At 40.3% G+C, this 14644-nt stretch overlaps 2 protein-coding genes across 2 annotated transcripts; one reads left to right on the top strand and one right to left on the bottom strand.

Moving 5' to 3' along the window:
- Positions 1-8957: 8957 nt before the first annotated feature.
- On the bottom strand, positions 8958-10583 carry LOC147870043 (putative aspartic proteinase GIP2). The gene has a single exon (XM_087336297.1). The coding sequence runs from the start codon at positions 10513-10515 to the stop codon at positions 9142-9144; it is 1374 nt and encodes a 457-aa protein (XP_087192423.1). The 5' UTR covers positions 10516-10583; the 3' UTR covers positions 8958-9141.
- Positions 10584-12635: 2052 nt separating this feature from the next.
- Positions 12636-14090, top strand: LOC147870042 (putative aspartic proteinase GIP2). Its single transcript, XM_087336286.1, has one exon. It carries the CDS (start codon positions 12693-12695, stop codon positions 14073-14075), a length of 1383 nt encoding a protein of 460 aa, XP_087192412.1. The 5' UTR covers positions 12636-12692; the 3' UTR covers positions 14076-14090.
- Positions 14091-14644: the final 554 nt, after the last annotated feature.

Raw genomic sequence — 14644 nt, 5'->3', positions numbered from 1 at the left:
GGTCGGTTTGATTTTCTACCATAGCGAGCCAATCGGTGAAGATCGAGAAGACCCGATCTTTGGTGCGAATTGGATAAGCCCACACCTTTCGAGTCGAATCGTCAATAAAAGTGACGAAGTAAGAGGCACCGCCGAGAGACTGATGCGGCATTGGGCCACAGACGTCCGAGTGGACCAAATCGAGAGGTCTCGTTTCTCTTGGTGCTGATGTCGGGTGTGATGCGGCTGCTTGTTTGCCATACTGGCAATGCTCGCAGAATTGATGGTCCGAGAAGGAGAGTTTGGGGATGTATCCGGCTCTAGATAGGTGCGTGATGCCGGCCTTGCTGAGGTGTCCTAATCTTCGGTGCCATAGTGATGACACAGGAATATCCACCAAAAACAGGTTACCCTCTCTGAGCGTAACATGTAACGGATACAGGGAGTGTATCTTGGGTCCTCTAGCAAGCAGGAGGTTCCCCCTGTGGAGTGTCCACCCTCCCGAAGAAAAACCGGCACGAATGCCGTCTTCATCTAGTTGTCCGACTGAGATCAATGGCCTTGAGAGCTCGGGTACATGTCGGACATTGTGGAGTACAAGTGTAGAGCCACCTGCAAGGTTGAGCTCTACTGTGCCGATTCCGATGATGTCACAGTGTTGTGAGTTGCCGACTCGAACTGAGTCGGAGTGACGGATCGTATATTGCCGAAATTGGGATCGATGAGGAGTCACGTGAAATGACGCGCCCGAATCTAAGAGCCATGTGCTCGATTCTTCAGTCGTGAGTAGAACTTCTGATCCGACTGGATTTTCGATTGATAGTATATTCGGGTCGTCCGGTAGTACATCAGCTGAGAAGCTGACGTAATTGATCTCCTCATGCCGGCCACTCTTCTTGTTGTTCTTGTTCTTGAGTGCGCGGCAGTCGGCTTTGATGTGTCCGGGTTTCTTGCAATAGTTGCAGATTCGGTTATCCCGTGACTGGCTCCGTCTTCGCTGATTGTTCGGCGGCCGTGAGGAATCTCTTCCTCGTATGTTCGATCGGTCTGTCGAACCTTGTACTACGTAAGCGTCGTCTGTTGAGTCTTTGGCGAAAGACTTTCTCCGAGCTGCTTCGGTCAGGATTGCGCTCGTGACTTCGGAGTATTTAACAGCCGTGGTTGACGCGTTGCACACGGTTGTGACGAAAGTTTCCCATGATGAGGGAAGGCTGCTCATGAGTATCATTGCTCTGAGTTCATCCTCGATTGCCGTCCCCTGTGACGAGATTTGGGAGCTTATGCTTTCGTACTCATTGAGGTGTGCTTGAACCGAATCGGATTCTTTCATCCGCAAGTTGTAGAGGCGCCGGATCAGAACATCTTCGTTGCGGCGACCTTCTTTTCGTAAGTGTCCGACAGTGTTTTCCACAGTTCGAATGCTGTCGTACACGATTGCACCGTAAAGTATACCGATTCCGATAGGTGCATCCGGATCGTGGCGCGGACAATTCTGTCCAGCTTCTGCCACTCAATTGGTTTGTATCCTTCTAACACCAGGACATTTGAAACAGGTAATATGTCACATTTTGAGAACTGTCCATCAAAAAATGACTCAAATTAGGGTGATTCACAAAAAGGGGTGCCGCATGCGTAAAGAAATTTTAAAAATGACCCAAAAATATATTGATTTTTAACATGTACGGAAATTTAGGTGTTCAAAAAAATGCCTAAATAATGGACATGCCAAACTTACAAATGAATGTCCAAAATGACTAACCCCAATATTTATAGAAATTCTGAATCCAAATCTTGATGTGCAATACAATATTTATAGTTAACGTATCAGGACAATCATTTTTCAAGTTTATGTCATCATCTTCATACCCATTAGATGAACTAGTACGAGTTTATGAGGTTTCATCCTCATCATCAATGGCAACTAATGCATTGTGTTGATCCAATTGCAATCCAACCTCATCGAGTTTATGAGTCATGCTTCTTGTTTGTCTTTGTGTTGTGTCTGAAGCCACATTCCAGATCCTCTTTTAGTATCTTCATTGTGGTCTGTCACAGATAACTTGTTTTGGTCAAAGATAAGTCATACACTAATATATAAACATTATCCAATGTAAGAGTAGATGTGCTTGATGCATCTTTCCTCCTCACTTTTTGGTTATGATATTTCATTATTTACTTTCCATTTACAAGATTAGATTATGTGAGAGAAGCTTTCTACCAAAATCATTAGAATCTAAAAAATGTCTTAAAGATGTTTTCCATTTTTCTTAGATTCTCATAGTAAGCCTTTGATGTCGTACAGAAATCCGATTCATTCTATCTAGATTTGACGCAACATGTCGAATTTTACTCTATACATCTAGAATTGGATATAATGCATCAGATTCCTATAAGTCTTGGAATTTTTTTAAAAATTTCCATTAAAAAAATATTGTTGCATTTTAATGCATTGCATTGAATTCTAGCTACATAGACTAAAATATGATACACTGCATGGATTTCCCGAAAATACATAAATAAATACAAATTGAAAAAATAAAACATTTTCCCATAAATAAATAAATAAACATTTTTTATTTTACTCGTAAATAAATAAATAAAAATTGAAAATTTAGATTTCAATGGAAATCCAATTCCGTGCATTGGATTCAATTGAAAATCCAATTTCTCTTATTTTTTTGAAAATTTTCTTATTTTTCGAATTGTGTTTGAATTTGTTTTTATTTTTCCCATAAAAAAATAAATAAAAATTGAAAAAATGGATTTTCAACGGAAATCCGATGCATTGCATCGGATTTTGGTTGAAAGTCAACTTTTACGTATTTTTTTCCAAATTTTCTTTTTTTTTTTGAATTTTTTTGAATTTTTTTGAATTTTTCCCATAAAAAAATAAATAAAAATTGGAAAAATGGTTTTTCAACGGAAATCCGATGCACTGCATCGGATTGTGGTTGAAAGTCCACTTTTATGTATTTTTTTCCAAATTTTATTTTATTTTGTTTTGAATTTTTTTGAATTTTTCTATAAAAAATAAATAAATATTGAAAAAATAGATTTTCAATCCAAATTTTCATAGTTTTTAGAATTTTTTTGGTATTTTGTTTGTCTATTTTCTCATAAATAACTATATAGAAATTGAAAAAAATGAATTTTCAAAGGAAATCCGATGCAATGCATCGGATTTCTATTGAAAGTCCACTTTTTGCTATTTGTTACCAAATTTTCATATTTTAAAATATTTTTTTGTATTTTTTAAATTATTTTTCATTTTTTCCCATAAATAAATAAATAAAAATTGCAAAAAATGGGTTTTCAACAGAAATCTGATGCACTACATCGGATTTCTATTGAAAATCCATTTTGTCTTATTTGTTTCCAATTTTTCAGATATTTTGAATTTGTTTTTGTATTTGTTTTGAATTGTTTTTGTTTTTATCATAAATAAATATATAGGAATTGAAAAAAATGTATTTTCAACGGAAATCCGATGCACTACATCGGATTTCCATTGAAAGTCCACTTTTTTTTGTTTGTTTACAAATTTTCTTATTTGTTTATATTTTTCTCTAAAAAAGTGTTAAAAATAAACAAATTGTAATTTTTTCCATTTAAAATGATGTGTTTTCAACGGGAATCCGATGCAGTGCATCGGATTCCCGTTGAAAACACATTATTTTCAACAGGATTTTCAATGGAAATCCGATGCACTGCATCGGATTTCCGTTCAAAATCACTGAGTTTCAACAGAAATCCGATGCAGTGCATCGGATTTCCATTGAAAGTCCAATATTTTTCTTATGTTTTTTCATAAAACATTAATTTGCAATTGAAATCCGACTCAATGGTTCAGATTTTGTTGAAAATGTAATATTTTTTTATTATCTCATTGTTTTATGAAAAACCTAAAAGAAATTTGGATTTTTAATTGAAATTCGATGTAGTGCATTAGATTTCAGTTGGAAATCCACTTTTTTAATATATTTTTATTTATTTTTTGAAAAAATGAAAAACAATTGAAAAGAAAGAGGATTGCCAGCTAAAATCTGATGCAATGCATCAATGTCTAGCTGTATAGACTACGATCTGATGTAGTGTATCGGATTTCAGTTGAAAAGCCGTTTATTATTTTTTTATATGGAAAATAAATAAATAAATAACATTGGAAAAAGAAAAAAGAAAAATGGATTTTCGACTTTAATCCAACGCATTGCATTAGATTCTAGCTATATATACTAAAATATAATGTAGTGCATAGTATTTTAGCTGAAAATCCATTTTTTATTTTTTAATGGAAAAAATTTAAAAAATTACAACAAAAAAAAAAAACTTGGATTTTCAACTGAAATCTAGTGCATCGCATTGCATTCCAATTAAAAATCCAAGATTTTTTATTTTTTCAAATTTTATTGTTTCAAATTTTCAATGGGTTTTAGATTAGTTTTCTGACACAAGTATATAATATAAAACTTACATCAATTTAGATTAACGTTATATTCTATTCTTCAGTTTGATGTTACCTGTGCAATTTCATTCTACTGTCATGTACTATTAAAACATACGCCTTAAAGATTATCAAGAACTCTGTTGCATTAGAGAAGGACCTTGAGCAAGTTAATGTCATCAAAATGAGGATCCAAGGTATCTGGGGTTGTCCTGATCAAGACCAAGAAGTTGGGGCAAAGCATATCAATAAAACTTAGATGTTCCAGATGACTTTTAGAAAACTTGTGGAACTATAGATGAAGACGCACGGCAACTTGTTGAATTAGAAGACGTTTCAGAGTCTAAACATACTAACAATTCAACTTAGCGTACTGACGAAGCCAATGAGGACAATCCTGATGAAAGAGCTAATCCTGAGTAGACGGCTTTACCAGACTTATTATTCGATTGAATGGTTATGGCTTATTGTAAATTTTGAACAATATGAATTGTTAAATTTTGACGTAATATATAAGTTGAGCTTACTTATAATTTTCGTGTAACAACCATTGAACTTGGAAATTAAGTATACTTGTATGTGTACATGTTATCTAAACTCTCCTTTATCATTTGGGGTATATCGGAGATAAGTTTATACTCTATCATTTACTCGTATGATTGGAATGTTATTGTAGACTAGTTTATTTATACATTGACAGTGTCATGTATCACGTGTCAATGGAAATTTTCTCTTGACATAGTAGTATCTCTTAATTGCAAGGTTCACAATTTGCTTTAAGATGTATTATATTTAAATATACACACATAATTAGAAGAAGTCACTTATTCAATGGGGCATGCTTTTTAGAATATGCACAAGGACCCGTGTTACTATTATACTTGTGTTGACAAATACACCCCTGTCTAAGATTTGGACAAAAACATGGTAGATAGAATATACGTCGGATGATTTTGTTGACGTGATATTAGTTAGTTCTTTTTTTCGCTATGTTTTCATAAACCACATACACATGCGTTGTGCCTTGTTGAAATTCTGCTTAAATAAGGCATTTTTTAACATCTCACTAAGATATGAAAAAGAGAATGCGACATATTACCTGTTTCAAATGACCCGGTGTTTTCTGGAGGTTCTTCATTTTCGATGGGATCGATTTGCCCCTTGACTATGAGATAGTCCTGCATTTGTTCCTTCCAGAAGTTGAAGTTCGATCCATCGAACTTTCGTAGACTCATTTCTGACGAGCCGGATGTTGATGCCATCAAATTCGGTTTTGGTTGACGAAGCTCGGTTCGGAGTTGACTACGAACCTTGTTGGAGTGCAGCCGGTTGGCTCACCCGATATCGTTCTAGTCGGATTTGAACCCGAGTCGGTTCGGCTTCGGAACTTGCTCGAATTGACTCCGGTAGCTTGAGGGACAGAACCGACTGGTCTTCCCGAATGTTGCCGAGTCGGAGTGAGCCCGGTTCGCTTCGGATATATATGCCGAATACCGATTATTGAAACCGATTATCTGGACCGATTCGGCTTCGGGTGACTGCAGCGACGAGAGAGATGGATCCAACTGATCCTCTCGAATGTCGATCAGCCGGATGAAGCACGAATTGGGGTTGTTGTCTTGAGACCGATCTGCACCGAGTGGTTACAATGAGCAGCGAGCAGCGTTTGATGACCTCTTCGGATGCCGTTTAACCGAATGGAGCACGATCGTGTCAAGGTTGTACAAGGGGATTTCACCTCGAGCGGTTACGATCACAAGGAACGGAGTACAACCTGCTGGCTTACTCCAAGCAAAGATGATCTAACGCGATGAGATGCAGGCCTCGTTTTTTTTTTCCTTCTTCTTCTCTCTTCTTCGAATGACGCAGGAAACCGAATGCTGAGACGACGGCCGACAGTGGATTGAAGGACCGACTACTGTGCAGGCTCTGATACCAGATGTTGGAGACAAGGTCGTCTGTGCGGAAGATCAAGTAGCATTTGATTGTATTCTGAATACCTGCGTATGACAGTTTGTAGGTCGTTGCACAGAGAGAGAGAGAGACAGAGAGGCACAAAAGACTCCTTATTCCATAAAGCAATAATACAACACCCAACATTACAAAAAGGTTACAAGGTCACTATATATAGTGACCGACTTAGGGCAACTACCCTTTATGCTAATTACATAAATGGCCAAAACGGGATAGTGTGAATACGTCCATTATACACATGTATTCGACAGGACCAAGTCGGAGTCCAAATGGCTTCGCCAGATCGGCCACCGAACGCGGACCTGATCCGGAACGATTCTCATATACCGGTCGGTTAGCGCACTGGACAGAAGGAGCAAACTATTCCAGGCAGGATGCCGGACAATAATGATAAGCCCACGGGCATGCAGACACGAACATGCACACAATAGAAGCAAGAAGGAACAACATGGAAATGCCCGTACACAAGGAAGACTCGGCAAAATACTAATGATTATCAGAGAAGGAGAGATTACAACAGGACTCAGTCGGCAACAAAGCTGCAAGCTGCACACACCCACACAGAACAGAACGATGAACCTCTAGTCGAGAGCACACGGCTTCCAGCATGAGTAAAGGCTTCAACTTCTTCCTCGAATAAGTACAGCACACGACACACATAGAGGAGAGAGAGAGAGAGCTTGGCACTCAAACTGACAACACATCGTCCTCCAAAACCTCGATACCTCAAAGAGTCTCAAACCTCCCCTTTTATAGAGCAAGGGGAGGTCGTTACATCACCACAAAGCCATCCGTTTCGGGTAGAGATTTCCCTCGATTTACTCCATCTGATATTATTCTTATTCTCTATGCGTGTGGGACTTAAAGTACCCATTAAACCTACTACCTAGTACTTATTGGTCCTATGTTATCTACATGTGCTTGTACATTTCCGTGTGCATCCCCGCACACCCCCGTTCATGCGAATCCAACCCTTTTCTCCTCGTAGCCGGAATCCATCACAACAACGTGACTAATATCATGCACCCTCCTTAACTCTTTCAAAGTAGTAATACTTTCCATTCAATTCAATATTTATATGTCGATGGTGTATTTTATCTTCTTCTAGGGTATTTGTATATTAATTCACATTTATATCTTTTAGTATAATATGGGTTAATAATTATAATGTGATGTTGGCCATACTCACATGACCTACCAAAAAGGTCATGTGGCATGACATTTTCTTGGAGACTATTAACAAGGTCATGAAAGGTTTCCATCGAGAAGTTTTCTTGTGTGGGTTATGTAATTAATTCACGAGGTTAGTCGTTTGACGAGTATAACAATAGTATATAAAATAGGTAAAGCAAACACACTTCAAGATATTGTACGGTTAATAATTTAGGGTGTTAGCATCCGGTGATCAAAACAACCAATGAATAAGTAATTAAAGTTAAACAATGGGATAATGGCTAGCCATGTACCATATAGAATCTACCCCAAGAGCACACAATTGTAATGTTAATATATAATTATTATCACCCTCATAATCAAAGAGTGTAAAGTTTGTAATATATCTTCTCTTTCCGTCTGTCTTGAATCTATGTGCTTAAGCATTTTTGTTCACCCATTGTAAGTGGTCTAGCAACATGAAGCTATTGTCATTTAGTTATTCACTTTCTATAGTGAGTCCTTGGTTTAGAGCAAACCTCACTCCAGTATTGAGCAAGACTTGCACAACGAGGCCATATGTAAGTGGTCTAAGGGAGGGCTCTCGAGGTAGAACATCTCTTGGACAATGTGGAAAGTAGGAAGACATTCACGTAAACACCTTCTCGAGGTAGAGTGTCTCTTGGACAACATGGATAATAGGAAGACATTCATTCAAGTAAACGATGACATAAGTGAACTTCGAGATATTGACAGGTCATGTTTAGGAGTGATTGTTTTATAGGACTTGGGATTGAGAAATTCCGTTGTTCAAGAAAACTAGAATACATAACAAGTGGTACCAACGAATGTTGGCAACAAAGGGCATCTTGTAGTTGTGTTTGCATATAGAGGGGCCTCTAAATCATTTCCATTTCACCACAATATCAAGGTAAAGTGTCACCACTTTATTTATCATCCCTGCATCCAAGATGAAGTGTATTCACTTTTAAACACTTGCCCCTTCCTTACACATAGAAATTAGGTCAAACCAATTATTGTAATGCAGAGAAAAAACATGGGGCTCTGCATTGAAGGAGAGAAATGAATTAGTATGTCTAAGAATTTCTGGTTTTTTATGTTTGACATTTAGGGGAAATTATCATGATGTGCTTGTTTCAAAATTGCCTTGGTGAAAGTTGAGGTTCCTAATTTCATTAACATGAACCATGTGGTTATGAAAATAATACAGAGCATTGGTAGGTAGATTTCATCCATATAATGATCAATTTATGGAGGATTATGTGCTAGCTTACTCATTTCTTATAGTCTTGATGAATTTAGCTCCTAATAGATGTCCGGGGATTAGTGATTCAAGTTTATGACTAGAAGCAGAACCTTGTGAATAAAGAGTTACAAAAGTAAGCTGAAAAAACCAAGTAACAAATTATACTTTATTATGGTAAGTATATGAATACAAGCAATGCGATCCATTAGCAATATTGCATGGTTTTTCATATGGTTATTCTCAAACCAAACTACTACATGATTTCTTTATATGGTGTTATTCTCAAAATAAAAAACTGTCCTTGAGATCTGAAGGCACTGGGGCTCTGTTAATAAGCAAAGTTAAAGGCAGAGCAAGTAGTGTTCAAGGTGAGCAATGTAGGTATGAAACCCAATCTCGATCGCACTAGGTCGAACTGAAAGAACGCGTTCTGCTGTTGGAATGACCCGATCACAATGGACCTATCCTCGTATTCATCGGTCTTCCCGAATGCCAGGCAAAACGCACGATTCTTATTGACCTTGATGACAGAATTGGCGCCGATGATACGCCATGTGACCTTCTTCTTAAACACAATGTCGATGGTGGGTACATCGAAGCCGAGCTTGGAGATGCGGGCCGACGAGGCATCAAAGCAGTGCTCGAATGGGCTGACTGCAGGGACCGCCTTTATGCCACGCGCGGCACACGCCTTCTCGAATTGTGCCGCAAGGGTGCCGTAGATGGAGGGGGCGAGGAGCGTGTACGGGTTCCCGGAAGAGAATCGGGTCCCGCCGACATACGCCGTGCTTTTCCCGGTCTTGTTCTTGGTGATGGAAAACAAGGATGAAGGGATAGGAAGAGTGACCCCATCGACCAAGATAGATTGGATGTCCAGGAAATACGCGTCCTTCTGCCGGGAGAATGTCTTCAATGGGGTAAACTTCAGGAGCTTAGAGAGGTCGAGGATCCCGAAGACATATGGCCCATCGCCGAAGAAGATGGGCCCCGGGTGACCCGGGCTGGATGGCAGGCAATACGCGAACTTGCGGGCAACGGTCGGGATTTTGGTGGAGATCTGCGTGGGGAGGGCAATGGGCGCGCGGCTCAAGCCGGCACCTCCCACGATCCCGGCAGGGAGCGCGATCCGATCCGACACAAGGAGGGTGCTATCCCCACATAGGAACGAGAAATCTCGCATCGTGACCGGCGACGGCCGCACCAGCTTGGCACCGTTGGTCGCGAGGAGCGAGACCGAGTCGGTCCACACCGATGTGCCGAGGGTCCCGACCCCCGTGACCGACGCCCAGGACGCGCACGTGTAGTTGGAGCATGCCGGGTATGCGAACCCGCTGCCTGTGTAGCAAGTGTCGTCGTAGCACCCGGCCGAGCCGCATATGAAGGAGGTGCATGACGCGGCTGCGGCGCACGCGGCCGTGTTGTTGCAAAGGAGGGGTTTGAAGGTGGGGGACGAGTAGGGCCGTGGGTTTACACAATCTCGCCAAAGATTGCTGTTGTCCAGCTCCACCAGCAATGGCTGGCCCCCGCTCGGCGATGGTTGGGCGAGCGTGAGCGTGTACAATGAAGTGGCGGCATCATAGGAAATCGGGGCGACCAATGCCGAAGGGGCGGCCGAGGCAATGCTCCTCTCTTTATTATATGAGATACATGCCCCTAGCAGAGGCACTAGTAGTAGAAGAGGAAGGATATGGTTTGGCATCATAACTGAATATGAATTTGTTATATTTTAGCACATATAAGTGATTGGTGTGTGTGTGTGTGGATATATGTATATATGTGTGTGCTATGTATATCCAACATGGGGATAGATGGATGGGTACCAAGCTTTTTTCTTTTGTTTTACTGGGGGTGCCCACACCCACCACCCATTGTCTTAGGGTGCTTGGCTTTCTATGTTTTCAATGGTTTTAGACTATTCTTCATTTTCAATCCCTATCCGAGTTTGACTATCCTTCATTTTCAACGCCTATCCGAGTTTGACTTTGTACCCGATCTAGTATATTATTGTATGCTCGATACGATCTCTGGTGATGATGATCATGTTACAGCTTTCACCTACGTTATGCCACACGTTGTGGCTGTGCCTTTTTCGTTCTTTGCAATGCACATAGTCAAACTCTCTTTAATGTATCGGCTTCTTTTATTAACACTAAGGCATTACCTCTCCTAGAGATGGGAGTGAAGGGGACATCATCTACACTTCTTTTTCAAATCTCCGGTTTGAAAAACTTTCAAATATTAAATGTATGAGACCCTTGTAGTAAAAATACTTAAGGTTATTTTAATAAATTTACATGGAAAGCAAGAACGTCCCACATAATAGAACAATTCACATGTATTCATCAAGAATTATGCATTCCTCTCTCTTCCACTATTATTAATGCAATGAATTATGCAGTTCATCTTAGTTTATAGATCACTCATGTATATTTATAAACACCCTTGCAAGTCTTAGGTGGAAATGGATTATGTCTTTCACCACCACAACTAGTTGGCCACCTACACTTTAGAAGTTGGGTGTGATATGGAAATGTAGGACATTCTTCACAATCTGCATTATAACCCAACTATTAGAACAAGCATAGACATATGCAAGATATTCAAAAAATGGTATGGGAGTCATTACTTTCACGCCAACGTTGGTAGTTTTCTCAAAGAAGGAAGCTTCGTTATGTACCACCAACCATTATCACGAATTGAGGGTGAATGTGAAGACTCACTCATGATGTCACTTATCATACACCATGCCATGAACATACAAAATGGCATTGGTTTTAGGGAACTTGAACTCAGGACCCTCATGATATGATTGTATTCCACATATTTATAGTAAGTACATCATCTATTTTTGTACATACTTGTAACATTCTTTATTATATTTATCATAGCACATTGTCTAATAGGCACACATGATTCTTAAGTGGCAATCATGCACAAAAACTTAGCGATAGGCATCCATCAAAACTAGGTGGTGAAAATGCAGAAGGTTATAGGTACTATATATAAGGAATATCTCAACCTTAACCATTTGGGTTCAAATAACATGCATTCACCCTTACTCAAATATTTTCCTAGGATGCAAATGTGCCTCCTCTACAAGGTACAACTATGCATAAGTAAAAGCTAGAATTTGGTGTGCACTATGGTTGTTAGCACCATGTCGTTCTAATTGTATAAGTGACTATATATAAGGAATATCTCAACCTTAACCATTAGGGTTCAAATAACATGCATTCACGCTTCCTCACATATTTTCCTAGGATGCAAATGTGCCTCCTCTACAAGGTACAACTATGAAGAAGTAAAATAATGAGTATGGTCGAAGTTAGAATTTGGTGTGCTTTTTAGTAGTATATCATTCTAGTTGTACAAGTGACAACACAATTACATAATTGTATGTGTACATAGAAGCAAAGATATAGACAAGATATTGCTCCTTGTGTGCAAGTGACTACCTCCATTCACATTTCCCAAATCAACGGGTGCTTTTGTTTTCTATAGAACCCAAAATAGCACTAACTAAGGTCATTGACTAGGAGATCGAAATGAAAATGAAATGAATGGTGGCATAAAGCACTTAAAGAGATAGGGATGCACATGGTTCAAGGCACAAAATGTCAAGATCTACAAATATGTCATCCAAAAGTTATTATTAGCCTAATCTAACCCAATCTAGAATGAAGGGGCAAGCAAGGCATTGAAAAGATATAGTTTATAACTTATCACAATGATCCCCACAATGGTGGCCCCACACGGAGAAAGGAATGTGATGACAACATGGTGTACAACCTAACTTATTTATATAAGTTTCCCCCTTGAGGTATTATATATTGTACCTCTAAACCAAACCCAAGGTGTTAAAAAGACTACATCAGTCTAATGATAATGGCTTCATCATACACTAATAACATTGTTCTTGCTTTTCTCCTACTAATTTGTGGCATCTTCTACATTGAGAGCACCCTCACTTCCGCGGCAACTGTGCGTGCATTGATTGCCCCTATTTCTTATGATGCCGAGACATCACTCTACACTCTAACACTAGCCACACCATCACCAAGGGGCGGAGGCCCCCTTTTGCTAGAGCTGGACAATAGCAACTTATGGGTAGATTGTGTGAACCCACACCCCTACTCTTCGCCATCATTCAAACCTGTCCTATGTAATAACACGAAAGCTTGCACCGCGTCAGAGTCGTGCACAGTTTTCATATGTGCGTCCACGGGCTGTTTTGAAGACAACTGCTACCCGGGGAACATCTTCGCATACCCGGCATGCTCCAACCTCACATGTTCCTCGTGGGCATCCGTCACCGGGGTCGGGACATTGTCCACCTCCGTATGGACAGACCACGTGTCGCTCCTCGCGACCGATGGGGCAAGGCTCGTCCGCCCATCCGTAACGATGCCGGAATTCTCATTCCTATGCGGGGATGATACCCTCCTCGTGTCGGATCGGATCAAGCTGCCGGCAGGTGTGGTCGGTGGCACCGGCTTGAGCCGAGCCCCGATCGCTCTCCCCTCCCAAATCTCCGCCAAAATCCCGACAGTGGCTCGTAAGTTCGCATATTGCCTCCCATCCGTGCCGAAGCCAGAGCGTGGCGTCATCTTCTTTGGTGATGGGCCCTACATCTTTGGTGGAGCTAGTAAACTCGACCTCTCCAAGCTCCTAACCTATACCCCTTTGAAGACATACTCACGGCAGAAGGATGCCTACTTCCTCACTGTCCAATCCATCTCGGTCGATAATGTCGCCCTCCCCATAGACCCCACCTATTTCTCGGCCACTAAGAAGCGGAACAAGACCACTAGTTTTGTCGGCGGGACAAGGTTCAGCTCTGGAAACCCTTACACACTTCTCACACCTCCAGTGTACGACATCCTCGCATCCCGGTTCGAGAAGGCGTGCATTTCACGCGGTATCAAGCCTGTCCCCGCGGTTAGTCCGTTCGAGCACTGCTTCAGTTCGGCATCGGCCCGTGCCTCGAAACTCGGGTTCAACGTGCCCATTATCGACATCGTGTTGAAAAAGAAGGCCATATGGCGCATTGTGGGCGCCAACTCGGTCGTCAAGGTCAATAAGGAAGTGTTTTGTCTCGCATTCCAAAAGACCGACCAATACGAGGGTAGGTCCATCGTGATCGGGACGTTCCAGCAACAGAATGCATTCTTTCAGTTCGATCTTGAGCGGGCAAGGATGGGTTTCATACCTACATTGCTCACTTTGAACACTACTTGCTCTACCTTTAACTTTGCTTATTAAATTTCCAATGTACAATATATATATATATATATATATTATTATTATATATAGGAATGCGCTATTTGCTCCCCCTAAAAAAACAAAAACCTTTTGGCTATTTTGGCCCCCCTATTTTGGCTAAACCAGCAAAGTAGCCAAAAGGTTTTTTTTTTTTAGGGGGGGCAAATAGCGCATTCCTATATATATATATAGAGAGAGAGAGAGAGAGAGAGAGAGAAGCAAAGAGAAAGGAATGAAAATACCATTTGAAAATGAATCATGCTCTTATCTTTGAAATACTTAAATCCCATGTTAATTTGTAATCTATAGGATTACTTGCATTGTAGTGTTTAAATACAATTCGGTCAATTCATCCCATGTCTTTCAAGGTTGCCCAAGGGTATTCACGAAAATAACGATAAGGTATAGGCATTCTAGGAAACAATGAGAAGGTACGAGGCACTTATGGAAATAACAAGAAGGTAGGGGCATTCATGGAAATAAAGAGAAGCTGGTTATGGGGTATTTTCAGGGTTTTGTTTCTTTCCGTAAATGTTACAATGTGGTCAATTCATGAGTTTCTCCAAAGG

The sequence above is a fragment of the Azolla caroliniana genome, unplaced genomic scaffold (genome assembly GCF_043228905.1).
Source record: "Azolla caroliniana isolate FFs.n. ecotype wild unplaced genomic scaffold, voAzoCaro1.0.p SCAF_1, whole genome shotgun sequence".
In the NCBI taxonomy this organism is placed as follows: Eukaryota; Viridiplantae; Streptophyta; class Polypodiopsida; order Salviniales; family Salviniaceae; genus Azolla; species Azolla caroliniana.
Note: the sequence above shows the minus strand (reverse complement) of the source record. Positions and strands in the feature narration are given on the sequence as shown.

Excerpts from the sequence above, each read along its gene's own strand:
- LOC147870043 (XM_087336297.1), bottom strand. The coding sequence starts at position 10,515 with ATGATGCCAAACCATATCCTTCCTCTTCTACTACTAGTGCCTCTGCTA.
- LOC147870042 (XM_087336286.1), top strand. The coding sequence starts at position 12,693 with ATGATAATGGCTTCATCATACACTAATAACATTGTTCTTGCTTTTCTC.